The following is a 17,769-nucleotide window of genomic DNA, read 5'->3' on the forward strand; positions in this document are numbered from 1 at the left end:
TATATGTTCTTAATATAAGAGTTTGTTTTTATAAAACTGCACTGCTTTAATACCTTTCTTTTCATCTTTGGCCTTATTTTTAGTTTTCTTTTTGTCTTTGTTTTCGTCTTTGTTTTTATCTTTCTTTTTCTTTTCCTCATCATCCTTATCGGACTCATCGGATTTATTTTCTTCCTCATCTTCTTCATCTGAGGTTAACAGCTTACGCAAAGCATCTTCTTCAGCCACTGATTTCATGTCTTTATCTAATTTTGCCTCTGGATCAGGTTCACTGTAAATAATTAAACATACATTTAGATACGCAATAAACCTTTTCATTACTTCACTTACTCTTCACTAGATTCTGTATCGTAGTCCATTTCACGACCTTCTTCATCACCATCATCTGATTCTTCAAAAGCCTCATCGTCCACATCACGTTTCTTTTTCTTTTTTTCTGCAGCTTTGCCTTTTTTACCCTTTTTGCCCTTGCCCTCATCGTCACTGTCTTCCTCTTTTTTCTTTTTCTCCTCCCCATCGCTATCCGAATCGGATTCTTCCTCCGAATCAATCCATTCATCCATTTCACTAATTTTAAGTTCTTTGGGCTTTTTACCAGCACCCTTAACTTTAACCTCTTCGGGGTCTTTTTCCTCTTCCTCGTCACCCTTTAGACGTTTACGCAACATAAGAGTGAAATAGTTCATTACCTTTTTACGGCGACCAAATTCCTGTTCAGCTTCCTCGGCCGACAGAGACTTGTAACGTTGTATAGGTTGGAAATTATACCATTCATTCAGTGGATATGCCTCGATAGCGCCATCAGGCGCATGAGTGAATACATAAAATGCAGCATTTTCACTAACACCTCCTTCTCTTATACCCTTAAACTTTTTGCCACTTTTCCCACCCACCTTCAAAATCCAAGGTTGAGCTTCCGGCCTATATTTTTTGGCTATTATGCCGAACTTTTTGCGTCGCACTTCCTCGCGTAGATCACGATTGTACTCGGAACCAGCACCAAATTTGGGCATGTCCTCTTCGGCACCCTTGAACTCTTTCATATTATTTTCACGTTCCAACTTGACATTACGCCATTGAGCAAAATCCACATTTAGGGTGGCATTGAAACGCATAACATGATGTTTTTTTCGTAAGTTTTTCGGTACACGTATATTGAACTCCTGAACATTGGCTGGTGGAGTTGGTGCCGATGATGCTTGCGCGTTGGCATTTGACGAAGTCCCGGCACTTGTTGAAGGCTAACAATATATAGACAAATTAAGTTATGGCTGAAAAAACTAATTGTAATATGTGCATTTTGCTACTTACTGCAGCTTTAGAGCCCGAAGACATTTTATTTTTAGTTGCTGGTGTTTTTTTTTTTTTAAATATGGGGCTAAAAAGAAACTTCTATTTCACGAAACGACACAATGATGAAAAAACAATTTATTTTGGCTTTCGAATGCATTTACAAAATAAGCGTGACCAGACTGCTAGGATAATGATATAGAGAATACTATTGTGATTAGTGTTGTCGAATGCAGCGATCTCTAGTGAATTTTCCGTTTTTAAATGTGTTTAAGATTTTATTGCCAAGAAACGTGTTTAATCATTAATTTTAAATAAAAATTAAGCATGTGCAAACATTCAGGGTCACTAAGTTGGACCTCTCCAGATCAATAAAATTAGCATTTTATAACAGAAGCTATGCCAAGACGTATTATCATTAATCTACTTGAAAACTGGACATTACTTCCAAAGCTGTTGAACCTGTCGACAAATCAGACTTGGAGACAAAAAAAGGGCGGAAACTCCATACCGACTCTAAACGGGTCCAATTTTTTCATTGATAGTACTTTTAATACGGAAATGAAAGCCCTTCTATCTCCTATTCGATTTTCTGCTTTATATGTTGTGCTCACAGACTTAACAACACTGCACATTTTAACAGTGTGGCAATATCATTAATGAACAACTTCACAGTTCAACAAGTTCATACACAATAGCCACATTTCAACAGCTGATTATTTGTTTGTTCATGAAAACTGTCAAATTCCATATATATAAACAAACATTTAGCACAACACATGCTGTCAATTTCCATATAGAAAAAATAATTATTTTTCGCCTGTTGTCACCTTATAAAATTCACCGTATGACAGTTTCTCTTTGCCATTTCACATTAGTAGACTGGATGGATTAATTTTCTGCAGTATCTGATGGTTTTATTAATAGAAAATTAGAGATAATAAAATAGAAAAATCTTTAAACAATACTCTAATGAATTCTTACGGTTTGTATAAAATTTGAAGCTACAATTTTTCCAACATTTATTTACGTTTTTTGCCCATAACCAACCAATTTATGCATAAAAAAATATGCTGCCGCTATAGCCATTTCTATCCTCACGACAAAAATCATCAAGCTCATTATTATTACATTTTTATAAGTTTTTTCATGTAAATATTGTGTATTTTTGTTAAAAACTTTATTTTTTATATTTTTAGTTTTTGTGTTACAAGTGTAAAATAAGACAGACAAAAAATAACAAAAAAAAAAAAAAAAATCATACAAATCATAAAGCAGTAGTTTGCCAAAAAAGAAACCAAATATATTCAAAATAAATCAAACACCCCCTCAAAAACAAGGACAACATACAATCCAATCCTCTATTACACAAAGCTCATTAGAATTTCAAAAATCAGGAAAAATATATAAATTCAAATAAAAAAATAAAACAACACCATTTTATTATAAGCCCAGTCAGTGAGCATTTACAATAACAACAACAAGCAAACTGAAAGCGCGCAAGCAAACCCTTCCATGCAATATGGCCAAAATGTATGGAAAGGGTAAGAGTAAGTATAATTTAACACTAATATACTACATACATTAACTACGTATTGCTTAGAAATTAATTAAAAGAAAAAATAAAAAATATGTTTTAGTTTTTTTGTAGTTTAAAGTAGTACAGCTTAAATGAAAACGAAATTTGTATGATCAAAATTTTGGCCCGCTTTTTTTGTACCTATTAATTTTTGCTTTTCCTTTATTAAAACAAATCATTCTTCATTGACAAATAACTTTTTATTTTAAATTATATTAATATGTTGCTTTTTCTTTTGTTTATAATGTCTAGCTGCCATAGAATCCGAGGAGCAACAGAAATTACGTTTCCAAGTTGAATTAGAATTTGTTCAATGTTTGGCCAATCCTAATTATTTGAATTGTAAGTACCTATCTCAAATGAAAACATATAAATCGTAGACCGCTTATAGAAATATGTATACATAGTTATAAGCTATACTGATGTTTACAATATTTTCATTTTATCCTTCTAGTCCTTGCTCAACGTGGATATTTTAAAGACCAAGCTTTTATCAATTACCTCAAATATTTACAATATTGGAAAGAGCCTGAATATGCGAAATATTTAATGTATCCCATGTGCCTGTACTTTCTCGACTTGTTGCAATATGAACATTTTCGTCGGGAAATTGTCAATTCACAGTGCTGCAAGTTCATCGATGATCAGGCTATTCTACAGTGGCAACATTATACAAGGAAACGCATTAAAATGTTTAACTCTGTTAATGGTAATACTCAAAATCAACTTAATGCAGCGCCAAATTCGGATAACATGGCTGAGGCGCAACAACCTCAAATGGGAGCTCAACAACCGCAACAGCAGCAACAGGGACAAACAAATATCGCAACCTGTAATATGCAAAATGGTTCAATGGCCAATACAGGCAATTCTCAACAACAAACTCAACTTGCTGGCCAACAACAGACCCAACAGCTGAATGGCAATTCATCGGCGAATGTTAATCAAAGTAATGCTGGAGGTGCTCCTTTAATGCAAAAAATGTAATGGAATTTATTTGTTGATAAATGGAGAGAAATCTTAAAATAATTAGCTTTTAATCAACTTATAATTAATGTAATATTTAGTTTATAAAACAAATTGTAATGTCTAGGTTTAATTTAAATTTTTAATAATGTTTGTAAAAATAAAATTAGAATTATTTATTTACATATAGATTTTCTAAATAATAATTAAATATAAAAATTGTCTTTTTATGTATTAAACAATATAAAGTTTAAAAGATTGGTTGAGTTATAGGCGAAAATGAAAGCAATTATCATGTAATAATTATTTTTTATTACAGAATATGTCCACGTCTCAATTAACGAAATCAGTATCAGGCGAGCAAATAAAATCTCGTTTCTATGGTGTTTATCTATTATGCAGTCAAAATCCCGATAAACGTTATAATGGTAAATGCTACATAGGTTTTACTGTAAATCCAACACGTAGAATAAAACAACATAATCGTGGTAAGGATTTTGGAGGGGCCAAGAAAACTAGTAATAAAGGTCCTTGGAAGATGGTTATGATAGTGCATGGTTTTCCCAACAACATAGCAGCACTACAATTTGAATGGGCTTGGCAGCAGCCTACATTGTCCTCACGCCTAAAGAACTATCCCGAGTTGAAGAGAAAATTGCCAAAGGAAACTTATTTTCAATATAACTTTCGCATATTAAGTCGTATGTTGAATGTGGGTCCTTGGCAAAGACTACCTTTAGTAATACGTTGGCTAGAAAATGATTATGAATGTGAATTTGATGTGAGCATTACATTTAATTTCACGAAAGCACCTTTAAAATACCAATACATATGTATATATTTTTTAATTACAGCTTTTATTTGCTCCACCAAAGCATATGAAAATTGTTAGTGGTTCTGTGGCACTTGAAAAACCCCAGAAAAAGAAACAACAAAATATATTGCCTCGTGCCATTTGGGCACCAGAATGTCATCTTTGCATGCAAAAAATACAAAATGTTGAACAGTCGCGTATTGGTTGCCTAAATAACCTATGTAAACTGACTTGTCACATAATATGTTTAGCTAATCACATGTTGTCTTCGGATCCCTGTCAAAGAGGGCATTATATACCCATAGCAGGCGAATGTCCTTTATGCGAAACACCCTTGTTGTGGATTGAACTATTGCAGAGGAAACGTAAAATGCAAGGCATATTATCCGAAGAAGAAGATGATGAAGATGAGGATGATTTCGACAATGATGAAGAAGACAGCGATGAAGATGAAGAACTAAAGAATTTGGGATGTAATATAAGTTTTACTCAAAATCAAGACAATATGGACGAAGCTTTAGAATCATTGGATATTTATGAACTGAGTGATTAAAAAATATGAAAAAATACTCAACCAAAATTTTTCTTACAATATATTAAATACAACTTATTTTTAAATGCTGCAATAAGTTTTATATTAAACTTGTATTGTATATCAGAATATATATCAAAATGATGATTAGTAAAATATAATTTATAAGTTTTTCTTTAAATAGGCTGTTAAATAAACCATATTTTTAAGAACTCACTTATTACAAAAATGTATGCTGTCTTTTTAACAGCTTCTATATTTTATACTTTCTACCTTAAACATCTAATAAATTTAAATGTTCCTTTATGGTTTTTATTGTACTCTCCATTTTCCTTAATTTTTTCATTAATTCCAGTTTTTCATTAATATAATGTTCTTTGGGCATTTGGACGTATTCTTCACCCTTGAATATAAATGTTGTGACATGTTCTCCATCAATCAGATCATTTACATCTATTTCCTCTTTAGTAGTTTCCTCACTAACAACTGTTGCAGATTCTTGTGTTTGGGATAAACTAGTTGAGGCACTTTTAGCGGCCGTACTTGGTTGGGGAGATTTTGCATGAAGTTGTTTCTCAGGAGATTTTCTTAAGGGTTTTTGTAATATGGAAGTTTTGATAATTTTTGCATTTGATGAAGATGCCTGTGCTTGAAGTATTGTATTGTACAACTTTCTTTTGCGGTTATTGGCCAGAACAATTTGCTGTGTATCCTTTTCTTCATCTGTATAAACTATACATTCATCGGTCTCTTCATTTTCCAAATTAATGGAGAAATGTTCATCATGCAAACTTTCTTGAAGCTCATTTAACATTGTTGTTGATTCCACCTGTAAATCTTGTTCATCTTGTTGCCTCTCGGTGTTATCACCATCTTCCTTATTCAACTCATATAAAAAGTAGTCCAGATTACTCCCACTGTCTTCATAAGTTTCATCAACTTCGGGTTCTACATATGGGAATGGCACTGCGTCTCCCACTAATACTGTGCGAACATTATTAATAGCTAAATATTTCTTATCGAAATGATCAGAACAAAAATAGTACATTGATGCTGGTTGATTCGGGGGCACCTTTCCCAATTCCATCCATTTTTGGCGTCTTTCGGGATTTTTAGGGAAACTAAATAGTTTAATATCTTTGTTAATGGAACGATCTCTTAAGTTGATATAATTTGCACAATTTTTATAGATACAGGCACGCAAAGTCATTTTGTGTTTAAATTAATGTTTAGAAAAAATTAATAAACAAAAAATTGTTGTTGAAAATTAAATGTTTTGTATTATAAGCTATCATTCTACAATGAGTGTAATCTTTGTCTATGTTTTTAAATAGAGATGCCATATTATTATTTTCGCTAAATCCTACAGTTTGATTTTCAGATGGTGATATTATATGGGAAACTGACTTATATCCACAAGTATTTCCTTTTATGAGGAATTGAATAAGACAATTTGTACAAATTTGAATTTATGATACTTTGACTTTTAGCTATAGTAGCTATAGTAGGCTGATGTAGCAGTCAAAGTTTAAATTTCTTGTGACAAACTAAAAGTTCATCCTTCATTGAAGTACTGAGCCGCGTATTAGTCGAAATAGTCTAGAAATAGGAGGACGACTAAAACTGTTGTTAAAACGTGAAACTTCTGAAAAATACCGCTTACTAATTACACGGATTTTGTTTTTATTTAATATTGCTGAAATTTTATCTGAAAACTTAACGCCGATTATAAGCCGCCGCCTAAATTTTTATTGTCAACTGTCTCCAATATTAATGTTTGTCGGCGCAGGTTTTTGCAGTGCAGTTTCTTAACAAAAAAAATGAATTTTCTATAAAATTGTTTTGTAGCCATAATAATAGTAAAATAATTGTAATTTCAAAGTTAAAAATTAATAAAGTCCTTAAAAATCGAAAAAAGATGTTCAATGGCATGGTACAGACCATACGAAATAGTGTCGTAGGCACGTATCCTTCATGTCATGTAAATTCCCGTCTGGATGAACGTAGAGCTAAGGCAAGAGCATTGAGGGCAGAACGTAGACGTAAGCCGGATAAACCAGATGATTTTGTAACTTATGAAGATTCCGGTAGTGATGAAGAGACACCTCAACAGCAAGAAGAAGTATTAAATACTTCCTACAATATATTCGACTTTATAAGAAGTAGAGAGAATGGTTTAAGTGAGGTAAGAAGGAACTGAAAAAAACTTTTAAAGAAGCATTCCATCTTAGTCTTATCCTTTTTTCCAGAGACGTAATTTCAATTTTGAACAAACAAGTCGTTATGTTTTGACTCATGATATGTTACGGGAGACCCAAATCAATTTGGGTTATATTAATAAGGTATTTTGCTCCAAGTGGCTAAGTAATCGTCAAGTTATATTTGGTACCAAATGCAATAAGGTTTGTGTTGACTTATTTTTTAAATAATTAAGTTCTTTTCCCAATTATAGTAAATTAAATCTTATTTGTATCAGCTTCTTGTATATGATGTTAATATGCGCCGAGTGGATGCAATTCCTACCTTATCAACGAATCGTGCTAATCATGCTGAGATACAGGGTGGTCTTCATGCAATAGAAATTAATCCAAGTCGTACTTATATGGCAACTGGAGCTCGAAATTCAGCTGATGTTGCTATTTATCGTTTGCCAACATTGGATCCCGTTTGTGTGGGAGAGAATGGTCATCGCGATCTAATAATGGGCATGTGTTGGTTAGACGATCAGTTTTTGGTGTCTGGTTCAAAAGATTCGCGTATGGCTTTATGGCGTATAAATGAAGATCACATGGAATTTCCAGATGGTGGCAAAGAATCGTGTCCTACTTTTGCCACAATAAATCCATTGTGTGTACGAGATTGCCGTACGGCTCAAAGGGTAAGTTAGAGCTAAATGATAACTTTCTAGGCAACTATCCACAAATATTTATTTTTTTTGTTATATTTTACAGATACGCTCACTTTGTTTTAATAAAGAATTTCGTGAGATAGCTGCTTTATCCCTAAATGGTTACATTCATGTCTTCAATGCTGAAACATTTAAACAAAAACTATCACGTAAACTGCCAAATTGTCAAGATAATGTTAGTATAGCATACCATAGCGATGGTCTTTATGCTATAGGATGCCGATCATATACAATACTATTGGATACAAGAACATTACAGGTATTCAAAATACATAATACATACAATTTATCAAAAAACACTAAAACGAATTTTTTTGCAGACAATAAAAAAGATTACCTCGCGTTATAGTGGTTGTGGCATTAGGGCCACATCTTTTGAGGGTAATCTTTTGACAGTGGGCACTGGTCTTGGTATGCTATTGTTCTACGATATACGTGCTGGTAAATATTTGGAAAGTAGTGTTAATGCTTCGCGTACGGTAACATTGAAGTGTAGTAAAGGCATAGTGGTAAGTTTTTTATTTTTTAAAGCAATAGCATTGATAAATTGCTTTTCATGCAATTTATTTTAAATATCATTAATATTCTAAATTGCTAGTATCCTGAGGATGAAATGGATGGCTTTAATGTTAAATATGTGCCGGCCATTTATACGCATTGTTATGATAGCACTGGTATGCGTTTATTTGCCGCTGGTGGTCCTTTGCCAGCAACTTTAGTTGGAAATTATGCGGGTGTTTGGCAATAGTGTTAATTTTACGTAGCTTTTTAGATTAAAATAAGAAGAAAAACAGAAACAAATTAAACAAATGTGAGAAATTAAAACTGACTAATTACTAAGTAAGACTTTAGCAATATTTATTAAAAACAATTAAAAAATTATTATAATGCAACTGTATATAAAAATATGTTTGTATTAGGGGTGTAATTGAAATTTTATTACTGTAACATTTATTATTGTTTTTTTTTTTTTTTTTTGATATATAAATCGTATACTTTTGAAGGTCGTTGTGTTATAGGTTGGTTATATTTTAGATTTCAAAAGTTAATTATTAAATATTTTTTAAATTTTTGAAAATTCAGCATCTCTAACATTGGGCCTTCTTTGGTAGATTTTTATTTTATATAAAGTTTTAACAGCTTTTTTCTAAAAAAAAATGTCCTTTAAATTCTTATAATTCTTTAATCATATATTTTTGTCTCTCTACCTGTATGTTTGTTGAAATCAATTTTCAAACCTCAGATAATTCCCAGCTGCTATGGAAATTTACACAGTTAGCAGCAAGATAGTTACCAATTCGTTTTTAATTATGAATAAGGAAGCTATTCATCGCGTGATGCGAGTTTTGCCGTTTTTGCGCATCATAATTTCTGTGATGCATATATGAACGTACTGCGCATCAGATGCAGTGCTGTGATGCATTTCCGTTGCTATTGATTCATTGTTATCCCCCTATTCTGCATTTCGATTACGTTTCAGCATTAATTTATTCAATGGCCGATAAAAAACGGAATCGGAAAAAAGAAGATGCAATTCTATTTCTTTCAATGCCTTACGATAGTGTGTATCCTGCATTAATAAATTAGTTACGATTTTGTAAGTTGTTACTTTAGTGACGAAACGTTGAATCAAAATGCAGAATATTAAAGTTGTCAGGCGGAGAAAGTTTCTATACGAATTGGAATCTATAATGGGGGTGATTAAAAAAGTTATACCCCTAATATGAATATAAAAGAAAAATGCTTTTTATTCACAGTTTATTGAATTGGGCAAAAATAAAACGAAATATTATTTATCAAAAATTCCATTCAAATTATATGCAAATACATATATATATATATATTTACCACCATTCATAAATTACTTAGGCTTACACTTTTCTAAAGGATTTAGCTGCCCTGAATCAGAACATCTTTCTTTTTATATACATATTGACTATAAGTATAATGAAATTCAAAATATATTTAACATTCATAAAAGTCGTGGTATTTGGAATTTAGCTCATATCTGCCTTATTTATGGATCGATTTTGCTGAACTTCTCTCACCCTTTTCACGACAATGAAGGGCAATAATTAAAAATGATAAAATGTTTCAACTTCTTTATTCAAAATTTCTTTTGAATGGTGGTAAAATCGAACGATAGATGTGAACTCCTAAATAAAAGTTCATAACAACACACACACACTTATCTCAATACAATTAGGTATATACTCTATTAGTTCTAATTTAAAACTTTATTTGAATATATAAGATAGTTTTTAAGTCTCAAAATGTTAAAATACTATAATAATGAAATTTATTTGCAAAGTTCCTGTACTATTAAAAAATAATTTGTTTTTATTGGACACCAATGACTTAAATCAAATTATTACAATTTCAACTTGTACAGGAAACACCACTAAAATTTGTGATTTTATATACGTGTAATTAAGTTTTCTTTTAGATATTTAACTAATAGTTTTATTTGTATATTTTTTTTATTTATCATTATTGCACTACTTTAATTAAACAACACAGCTTTTTTTATTATTGAGTAGTTTTTTTATTTTTTATTTGATACTCGTATAATACAAAAAAAAAAAAAAAATAGTAAAAATTACATATTTGAATAAAATTTGGAAAAAGTTATAAAATAATACTATATACAAACGGCGTATATATAATAATAAATTTAAATTATATATAAAAGTAAAAATTCACCCAAAAATAATTACAAAAAAATGGAATTCTATTGTTGTTTAATTACTATTAGGTAGGTATTTATAAATATTATAATAAGACTATAATATTTTGAAATTATATAATAAATTAAAAGAAATAATATAAACTTATCGAAATTTTAGTGACAAGAATTTACATTTTTTAAGGGCAGTTATTTTTTAACTTTTATTTTCTTACACATATTATTTATAATACTAGTTATTGTTGCTATTATTACCCCACGGTAAGAAATTGCCCCAACCTCCAGTACGTTGCGTAGTTTCAGTAACTTTTTATAAAGAAAAAAAGTTAATTAAACTTTATTATTTAAACAAATAATTATTATTGAGTAATTTACCTTTCTGCCCTTTAGCCACACAATTAAGCATTTCCGCTTCGGATCGACTTAATTTAAGTATCGTATTCAAAACAGGTACTAAACGAGTTTTTTCATCTGCATTATTTAATGTTAAAAACTGCAAATGTAACGAAATAAAAATCATTCTTTTATTACTATAGCAACAATTTACTGTTAAATCTCCAAATCTCGCATGTACTAGAACAAATCTACTCAGTATATTCTTTCGACTTACCTTCATTATTACATTTTTGACATATTCCGAATTATGCATATGCTGTTCTCTTTCCACAGAACGTTCTTGCCTGCGCAGCTCTTCCTTAAGCATATCATTCATTTGGGTTAATTTGGCAAGATCTTGTTCATTTTCCGCCAATAAAGCGGTTAAATGACGCACTCGGCTCTCTTGCTTCTGCAGACGATCTTTTGTGGAATTCAATTCTAATTGCAGGAAATCTGAATTATCTCTGTCTGCATTCATTGTATTATCCATTACATACTGATGTTGTTGTTGCTGTTGTGAATTTGTGATTAACGTTTCACTGTTAATGGCATTTAAGGGTGTATTTAACAATTCATCGAGTGGCATAAAATCGTGCATGGAACGTTTGGCCGAGGAGGAATCATTAGAAATTTTACGAGATGCTGCTAAACTAGCTAAAGTTTCGGCTGCTTCTTCAGAACCTTCGGCATCTTCACGTTCCATCAGGAGAAAATCAAGTTTACCCTGATCGATGGTGTGATGATCAATGTTTAGATGAGAAGGTAGATTTGAGGATTTTGTAGCTCCAATAGTGGGTGGCAAACGTATATGCTGCGAGAGTTCTTTGCGCAATTGTTCCAGTTGCCGTTGGTGAGAAGCATTTAATGATTGTATTTGCTCCTTATGACAATTATCCATAGATTCAATTTGTTGTCGATGCTGTTTTAAAGTTTCATGTTGCTGCTGAATATGTTGTTGGATTTCCTGATTTAGGGCATCGTTCTGTTGACGTATATCCTCGATAAGTGTCATTAATTCCTTGGAACGTTTTTGTAAGCTCATGTTATCATCGTTCAATAGATCCTTTTGTTTTTCTAAACTTTCTATTTTATTAGTTAATGTTTGTATGGTGGTATTCAGACGTGTCTCTGTCGCTCTCATTGTAACCAATTCCTCTTCTAGTTCTCTTTCCTTGGAGGAATCACGATTTTGATTTTTTCTTAGCACAGCCTGGGCCTTTACCTTATAGTCCAAATATTCCACGCGTAAATCTTCGGTCGTTCTTTCAGCCTGTTTAAGCTTTTGTTCACAGTCTGTTAGAGCCTGTTGGGTAGTGGAGAGCTGTAATGACAGTTGCTCCCTTTCGTTGTTTAAGGATTTTAAAGCAGTTTCTTGATTACTGGTGGATTGTGCCAATTCTATTTTAACATTTTCCAGTTCTAGTTTCAAATTCTCCACATCTTGTTCCAGAATCTTTGTTTTATCATAAGCTTGTTGTTTACTATGCATTTCATCTCTGAGTGTCTTGTGTAGATGATCAATTTGTTGTTTTAATTCTTGAGAGTGTTTAATTTCAGACGCCTTTGAAGATTCTAATAAATCAATTTCTTTTTTTAGTTGTATAATAGTGGAATCCTTGCTTTTTAATGATTCTTGGGCAGCTTCTAATTCCAAGGAGCGGCTAGCAAGTTTATTAGTTACTTCGGTCAAAGATTTTTCGGCCGCCTCTATTTCCAAATTTAAAACATTCGCTTGTTTGCGTGATGATTTTAATTTTTGATTTTCTGCTTTGAGAGAATCGATGTGTTTTTGTTTTTCAGTGATTTGATTTTGTAATGCGTCCATATTAGAAGTTTTGTCTTTGAGGTCCTTCAATTGGGCATTCAATTCAGTTTCGTGTGTTTTAAAGTCTTGTATTTCCTTTTCAAGTCTTTGTTTCACCACCGTCTCTTCTTGTAACTTCTTCTTTAATTTAGCAGCTAAACCTCGCAGTTTATTGTATTTATCTTCAAATGAATCCTCTACATCTTTAAGTCTTTGCAGCTCATCAGCTCTGGAAATTGTAGATGTAGACAGAACATCACTTTGATTGTCTAAATCATTCGAGTTGCTAGCACTATTAGTTTTCAAATTGTCCAACTCCATGCTGAGTACCCGAACTTTTTCTTCATTCAATGAGCTGCTATGTTCCAGAGCTTCCAATTTCTGTTTAGTACTTTGTATTTCTTTTGTAATTGTTTCTAATTCACTTTGTTTCTCATTTAATTGAACATCTTTTTTATCTAGTTCTTGTTGTATGTTTGCCAGTCTTTCTGAATTTGTTTTGAGTTCAGTTTTTAGAACATGATGTTCTTCTTGTTGTCGTGAGATTAGATCTCCTCTGGCTTTAAGAGCTTCATTTAACTCACGCATTTCATCGAGTAACTCTCCATGCTCCATTTCTTTGTTTTTATACATTTGTTGGTATTCTTCCAAGGATTGTTGAGCTGCCAACAGTTGTTCTTTTAAAGTAAACATGTCCTCAGTTTCAACTGTTGTTTTCTGCAATTCTTGCAGCTTATCATTTAATGTTTGTTTTTCTTCGGTGACTTTTTGGAAATCAAGTGAAAGATTTTCAAAACATTTTTTATCTTTAAGCTGTTGTTGTTGTAAAGCCTCAAGCTTCTCGGAAAGTACTTTACACTCATTTTGTGATTTCTGTACAGAATCAATTAACGATTCTTGCATTTGTTTTTCTTCCTTTATCATAATTAACTCTGATTTGAGCCTTTCAAATTCTTGAGTTTGATTTTCAAGGGAATGTTTTTCTTTTTGTAATTGTTGTACTTTCTCTAAAAGTTGTTGGCACTCATTTTGAGAATCTTGCAAAGATTTTTCAGCATTTAATTCTTTTTCATTTTGCTCTGCAGATACATCTAAAATTTCAATTTTATTTTTAAGTTTCCGATAATCCTCTTTGACCCTATCCAATTCTGTAGTTTGAATCTGATAGTCTTCACTGGCTTTTTGAGCCAAGGCTTGCAATTCTTCCAACTTTACAGCAATTTTAAAACATTTCTCAAATTGCTTACTCGAATCCAATTGATGATGATCGACTTGGGATTTAGCATTATCTTTCAATGCAATATTTTCAGCTTTGATAGCTTGATACTGTCCTAAAGCACTCTCACTAAGCTGCCACATTTCATCAAGTCTTTTAACATAATTATCAACACTTAACGGTATAGACTCTTTAGTTTTAATAGTTAAATTTTCTTTTAATTTTAGATTTTCATGTTGTAAATTAAGATAATCATGTTTGGCCTTTTCTGACAATTGCAACAACTCATTAAGCATGTCCACACAAACAAAGTTGTCGGCAGCATTTTTCTTTTCTCTGCCCAACTTTTGCAATAATTTTTGATTTTCTTCTCTTAAATCGTTTAGCTCTTTGCAGAGTAGTTTTGAAGCTCTAATAATTTCATTTTGCCACTGCGACACAGAATCTGCATACTCATGTTGTGTTTCCAAAAGTATACGTTTGCATTCTTTAAGTTTTTTTAATTTTTTATGCACTTCTATGAAGCGATCTTTAAGGGAATTAAATTTATGTCTTTGTTCTGCGTTGATATCTTTAATAAATTTATACTTTTCCTTCATCTCTTGCAATTCTTGACAAAGCTCGTCATTTTTCAATTTTATTTCGTGAGTTTTAACTTCAGCTTCTTTCAATTGTGCGATTTCTTTTTCCAGCGAAACTAAATGTTGTTTTTGCTCTTTACCAAAATCACTCACTTGTTTAAGTTGTGCTTCCATATTTTCTATATCGGTTAAAAGAGATTCATTGTCATCTGTTAGACGCTGTAATTGTCGTTTTAAACTTTCATTTTCTATTGATAATTTTTCTAAATTTTCAGTATCTAATTTGCGCTGTTTTTGTAATTCGGCAACTTGTGTTGTTAGTTGCAGTTTGTTGTCAGTATATGCTTCCAGCATTTCTTTCATAGTCATTAAAGCTTTTTTATCTGCCTCCTTTTGTGTTTCATGTTCTTGCAACAGTTCCTTTAATTTACGATTTTCTTCGAAGATTTCTGAAAATTAAAGATGTTAAAATTAAAGATTTTTAAATTGGTAGTTTTCACTGTCAATAAACCTTTAATGGTTCCTCAGATGTTCCATGTAATATCATATTTTGTCTAAGACACTAGCATGACGTGCATTTCTAGAATGAATACGTGTTTATATACCTATTTTGGACTGAGCAACAAACAACAGAAACTCTCTACATATGTATTCGATCTATAAAAAGAGGTACTCAAAAGAGTACTCCTTACACTCCATTTAACTTTGTGATGTCCGAGGTAATCCATATATGTATACATTACATAAGAATATCACAATACTACTCACTTGCTAAAATTATGGGAGTACATGATCCACTACATGGTTATGGACATGTTTTTTTTGTTGTTTTTTTTAATAAATAAACATAATCCATGCTTAAATTACATACGACTACTTAACTCCAATAAAGTGTGCAGAGAAGTAGATTTGGGATTACCTAAATGGATCATGTATTCCAATAATTTTTGCAGGGTTATTGTTCTCTGCAGAAAATTGTGTATAAGTTTTTTTATAGAAAATTATGTATATAACAGATTCTTCTATATACAATTGGACGCATAACAGTTGCTTCACAAGAAATGTTGTGATAACAGTTTTCTCTACATTGAGAAACTAAATATCTAGCATTGCTGATTTAATGCATGGCCATAAATAATACAATATTTCTTATAAGAACTCCTCAATTAATTTCGCTATTTTTTTTTGCAATTGAATCACTAAAAGTTCTTTACTCCTCCCATTTTACTTACCATCTTTTGCTTGTTTTGCCTTTTTCGCTATTCCCAGGAGTCCCTTATATTTTTGTATAATTTCCTCTTTACTCAGCGATTCCAAAGACATTTTTTGCTAAAAATTAATTGAATAGATATGTATTATTAAAAATAACACGTATTCATATATTTGTTTATTGTATATGAGAAAAATGTTTGTAGACTGTTACCCCTGGTTGTGGTGTTGTATCCATTTTTTCTTCATCCATTTATTATTTGTCTAATGAAAACAGAACGACCTTGTCGTATTTCTTATCACTTTTTTATCTGTTATATGTGATATTTTCTTGGAACTTATTTAGTATACAATTAATTTTTATTCAATTAAATGAAAACTGTTTTGTTTATTTTGTTTTGATGTCGTAATTAATGAAAAAAAAAGGTTTTTTATTTATTTATATTTTGCTAATTTTTTTCTTGCTCTGTTTTCATCATCTTCTAGTTAGACACCTGCGTCGACAGAAATTAAACAGATGACTGGCACTAAACAATTTCGACGGCGGCTTATAATTAGCTACATATAAGACGGTTAAAAGAGAAATTGAAGATGATGATTTATTTGTAAGCAGTGTTAACAAATCCGCGTGTTTTCTTTAAAAATGAAAATATTTTGTCGATAACGGTAGCTTTTTCAAAAAAGCTGGTACAAAATTTGAAATAGTCCCCTAAAATTCAAAACAACGTATCATCAAATAAGCCTTATTTATACAAAGATTTAATTTATAATGTTGGATTTAATTTAATACAAAGATTTAATTTATAATGTTGAATTACTTTAAAAATAATTAAAAAAGCAAAACCTTAGTACTAAAAAGGATTTATAATTCTATTATAAGAATAAATATATACGTGAATCAGTTTAAGTTGAAAGAAGCCGTTAAATTTCAGACGAAATTTTTACTCTTTCGCCTCTTAAATTTTTAAAATTATGATAGTGCACCTGGATGCACTAAGCAACTCTAGACAACACAAAATATTGTGTTTGTTGCCGAAACGCACTCACCTTACTTATTACATCATGATAAGCTGCTAGGGTGATCGATTATTCGACATTTTCCAAAACCCGGTTTTCGAATAGTTGACATTAAAAAAACCGATTGATATTTTTCCAATTTAGAAAAAAACTGTTAACCGGTTTTTCATTATAAATGAAAAAATATTTTAATTTGAAAAAAAAATAATAACGTTTATGTTTAAATTTGTTTAATAAAACATGGACCGAACTGATTTTTAACAGTTTAAAAGATCTACTTTAGATCTAGTCGTCTGATTTATATTATTTTTTTTAATGTAAAAAAATTAGAAAAAAAGTCGGACACTTCTGTTAAAAATAAGGAACTATTCTAAAATACCTGTTATGCAATTTTCATAGGCATTCCAACACTTCCACAATATTTAATCCGAAAATTTATTTTTGTAATTGGAATATAATTTTAAGATTGATAAAATTTTATTAAACAAACAGTTATTCCAATGATATTTGTTAAAATTTGTTACTTAATTAGGAAAATAAAAAAAGTTTAACTCTTTCACGTATACGGGACACCGGTTTCCCAAGATTTTTTTTACATTTTTCTCGATTTAGAGCGTAATTTTGAGTTCACAACTACAGTAATTGGTAATTTACAAAGAAAAATACTTTATTTTTTAGAATTTGATGTCACTACATACTAAAAGGGATAATATCCTGCGATATCTTTGAAAACACTTTTTCCATTTTTCATCAAAAATGATCGATATGCGTCAAAATAAAGTGTGTAGT

The 17,769-nt window shown here is 31.1% G+C and overlaps 6 protein-coding genes across 7 annotated transcripts; 3 read left to right on the forward strand and 3 right to left on the reverse strand.

Annotated features, from left to right (window-relative positions):
• Positions 1–9: 9 nt before the first annotated feature.
• On the reverse strand, positions 10–1,591 carry LOC119601523 (general transcription factor IIF subunit 1). The gene is made up of 3 exons (XM_037952490.1): positions 1,312–1,591; positions 331–1,241; positions 10–271 (listed from the first exon to the last, which is right to left on the reverse strand). Exons 1-3 carry the CDS (start codon positions 1,333–1,335, stop codon positions 10–12), a joined length of 1,197 nt encoding a protein of 398 aa, XP_037808418.1. The 5' UTR covers positions 1,336–1,591.
• A 456-nt stretch (positions 1,592–2,047) lies between these two features.
• On the forward strand, positions 2,048–4,018 carry LOC119601531 (mediator of RNA polymerase II transcription subunit 31). 2 transcript variants are annotated; one of them, XM_037952498.1, is made up of 4 exons: positions 2,048–2,275; positions 2,490–2,840; positions 3,122–3,211; positions 3,324–4,018. In XM_037952498.1, exons 2-4 carry the CDS (start codon positions 2,813–2,815, stop codon positions 3,854–3,856), a joined length of 651 nt encoding a protein of 216 aa, XP_037808426.1. In that variant the 5' UTR covers positions 2,048–2,275; positions 2,490–2,812; the 3' UTR covers positions 3,857–4,018. The 2 variants fall into 2 exon arrangements, with proteins under 2 accessions (XP_037808426.1, XP_037808427.1); XM_037952499.1 differs by lacking the exon at positions 2,490–2,840 and having other exon boundaries at positions 2,101–2,275.
• On the forward strand, positions 2,140–5,230 carry LOC119601529 (structure-specific endonuclease subunit SLX1 homolog). Its single transcript, XM_037952496.1, has 3 exons — positions 2,140–2,275; positions 4,155–4,616; positions 4,690–5,230. The coding sequence occupies exons 2-3, from the start codon at positions 4,158–4,160 to the stop codon at positions 5,200–5,202; spliced, it is 972 nt and encodes a 323-aa protein (XP_037808424.1). The 5' UTR covers positions 2,140–2,275; positions 4,155–4,157; the 3' UTR covers positions 5,203–5,230.
• Positions 5,220–6,512, reverse strand: LOC119601530. The gene has a single exon (XM_037952497.1). The coding sequence runs from the start codon at positions 6,389–6,391 to the stop codon at positions 5,456–5,458; it is 936 nt and encodes a 311-aa protein (XP_037808425.1). The 5' UTR covers positions 6,392–6,512; the 3' UTR covers positions 5,220–5,455.
• Positions 6,513–6,941: 429 nt separating this feature from the next.
• Positions 6,942–9,938, forward strand: LOC119601528 (DDB1- and CUL4-associated factor 12). Its single transcript, XM_037952495.1, has 6 exons — positions 6,942–7,366; positions 7,431–7,583; positions 7,658–8,059; positions 8,133–8,348; positions 8,410–8,598; positions 8,688–9,938. Exons 1-6 carry the CDS (start codon positions 7,100–7,102, stop codon positions 8,835–8,837), a joined length of 1,377 nt encoding a protein of 458 aa, XP_037808423.1. The 5' UTR covers positions 6,942–7,099; the 3' UTR covers positions 8,838–9,938.
• Positions 9,939–10,625: 687 nt separating this feature from the next.
• On the reverse strand, positions 10,626–16,490 carry LOC119601527 (GRIP and coiled-coil domain-containing protein 2). Its single transcript, XM_037952494.1, has 5 exons — positions 16,178–16,490; positions 15,987–16,083; positions 11,386–15,203; positions 11,151–11,268; positions 10,626–11,081 (listed from the first exon to the last, which is right to left on the reverse strand). The coding sequence occupies exons 1-5, from the start codon at positions 16,214–16,216 to the stop codon at positions 11,008–11,010; spliced, it is 4,146 nt and encodes a 1,381-aa protein (XP_037808422.1). The 5' UTR covers positions 16,217–16,490; the 3' UTR covers positions 10,626–11,007.
• Positions 16,491–17,769: the final 1,279 nt, after the last annotated feature.

This window comes from Lucilia sericata, unplaced genomic scaffold (assembly GCF_015586225.1).
Source record: "Lucilia sericata isolate MDLA Ls3-8-SP2 unplaced genomic scaffold, ASM1558622v1 Contig000172F_arrow, whole genome shotgun sequence".
In the NCBI taxonomy this organism is placed as follows: Eukaryota; Metazoa; Arthropoda; class Insecta; order Diptera; family Calliphoridae; genus Lucilia; species Lucilia sericata.

Coding starts and splice junctions, on each gene's coding strand:
- LOC119601528 (XM_037952495.1), top strand. CDS start 7,100: ATGTTCAATGGCATGGTACAGACCATACGAAATAGTGTCGTAGGCACG. Junction 8,060..8,132: donor ATTGCCGTACGGCTCAAAGG/GTAAGTTAGAGC, acceptor TATATTTTACAG/ATACGCTCACTTTGTTTTAA. Junction 8,599..8,687: donor AGTGTAGTAAAGGCATAGTG/GTAAGTTTTTTA, acceptor CTAAATTGCTAG/TATCCTGAGGATGAAATGGA.
- LOC119601529 (XM_037952496.1), top strand. CDS start 4,158: ATGTCCACGTCTCAATTAACGAAATCAGTATCAGGCGAGCAAATAAAA. Junction 4,617..4,689: donor ATTATGAATGTGAATTTGAT/GTGAGCATTACA, acceptor TTTTAATTACAG/CTTTTATTTGCTCCACCAAA.
- LOC119601531 (XM_037952498.1), top strand. CDS start 2,813: ATGGCCAAAATGTATGGAAAGGGTAAGA. Junction 2,841..3,121: donor AATGTATGGAAAGGGTAAGA/GTAAGTATAATT, acceptor TATAATGTCTAG/CTGCCATAGAATCCGAGGAG. Junction 3,212..3,323: donor CAATCCTAATTATTTGAATT/GTAAGTACCTAT, acceptor TTATCCTTCTAG/TCCTTGCTCAACGTGGATAT.
- LOC119601527 (XM_037952494.1), bottom strand. CDS start 16,216: ATGGATGAAGAAAAAATGGATACAACACCACAACCAGGG. Junction 16,084..16,177: donor ATACAACACCACAACCAGGG/GTAACAGTCTAC, acceptor ATTAATTTTTAG/CAAAAAATGTCTTTGGAATC. Junction 11,269..11,385: donor TCAAAAATGTAATAATGAAG/GTAAGTCGAAAG, acceptor TTACATTTGCAG/TTTTTAACATTAAATAATGC.
- LOC119601523 (XM_037952490.1), bottom strand. CDS start 1,335: ATGTCTTCGGGCTCTAAAGCTGCA. Junction 1,242..1,311: donor CTTCGGGCTCTAAAGCTGCA/GTAAGTAGCAAA, acceptor ATATATTGTTAG/CCTTCAACAAGTGCCGGGAC. Junction 272..330: donor GATACAGAATCTAGTGAAGA/GTAAGTGAAGTA, acceptor AATTATTTACAG/TGAACCTGATCCAGAGGCAA.
- LOC119601530 (XM_037952497.1), bottom strand. CDS start 6,391: ATGACTTTGCGTGCCTGTATCTATAAAAATTGTGCAAATTATATCAAC.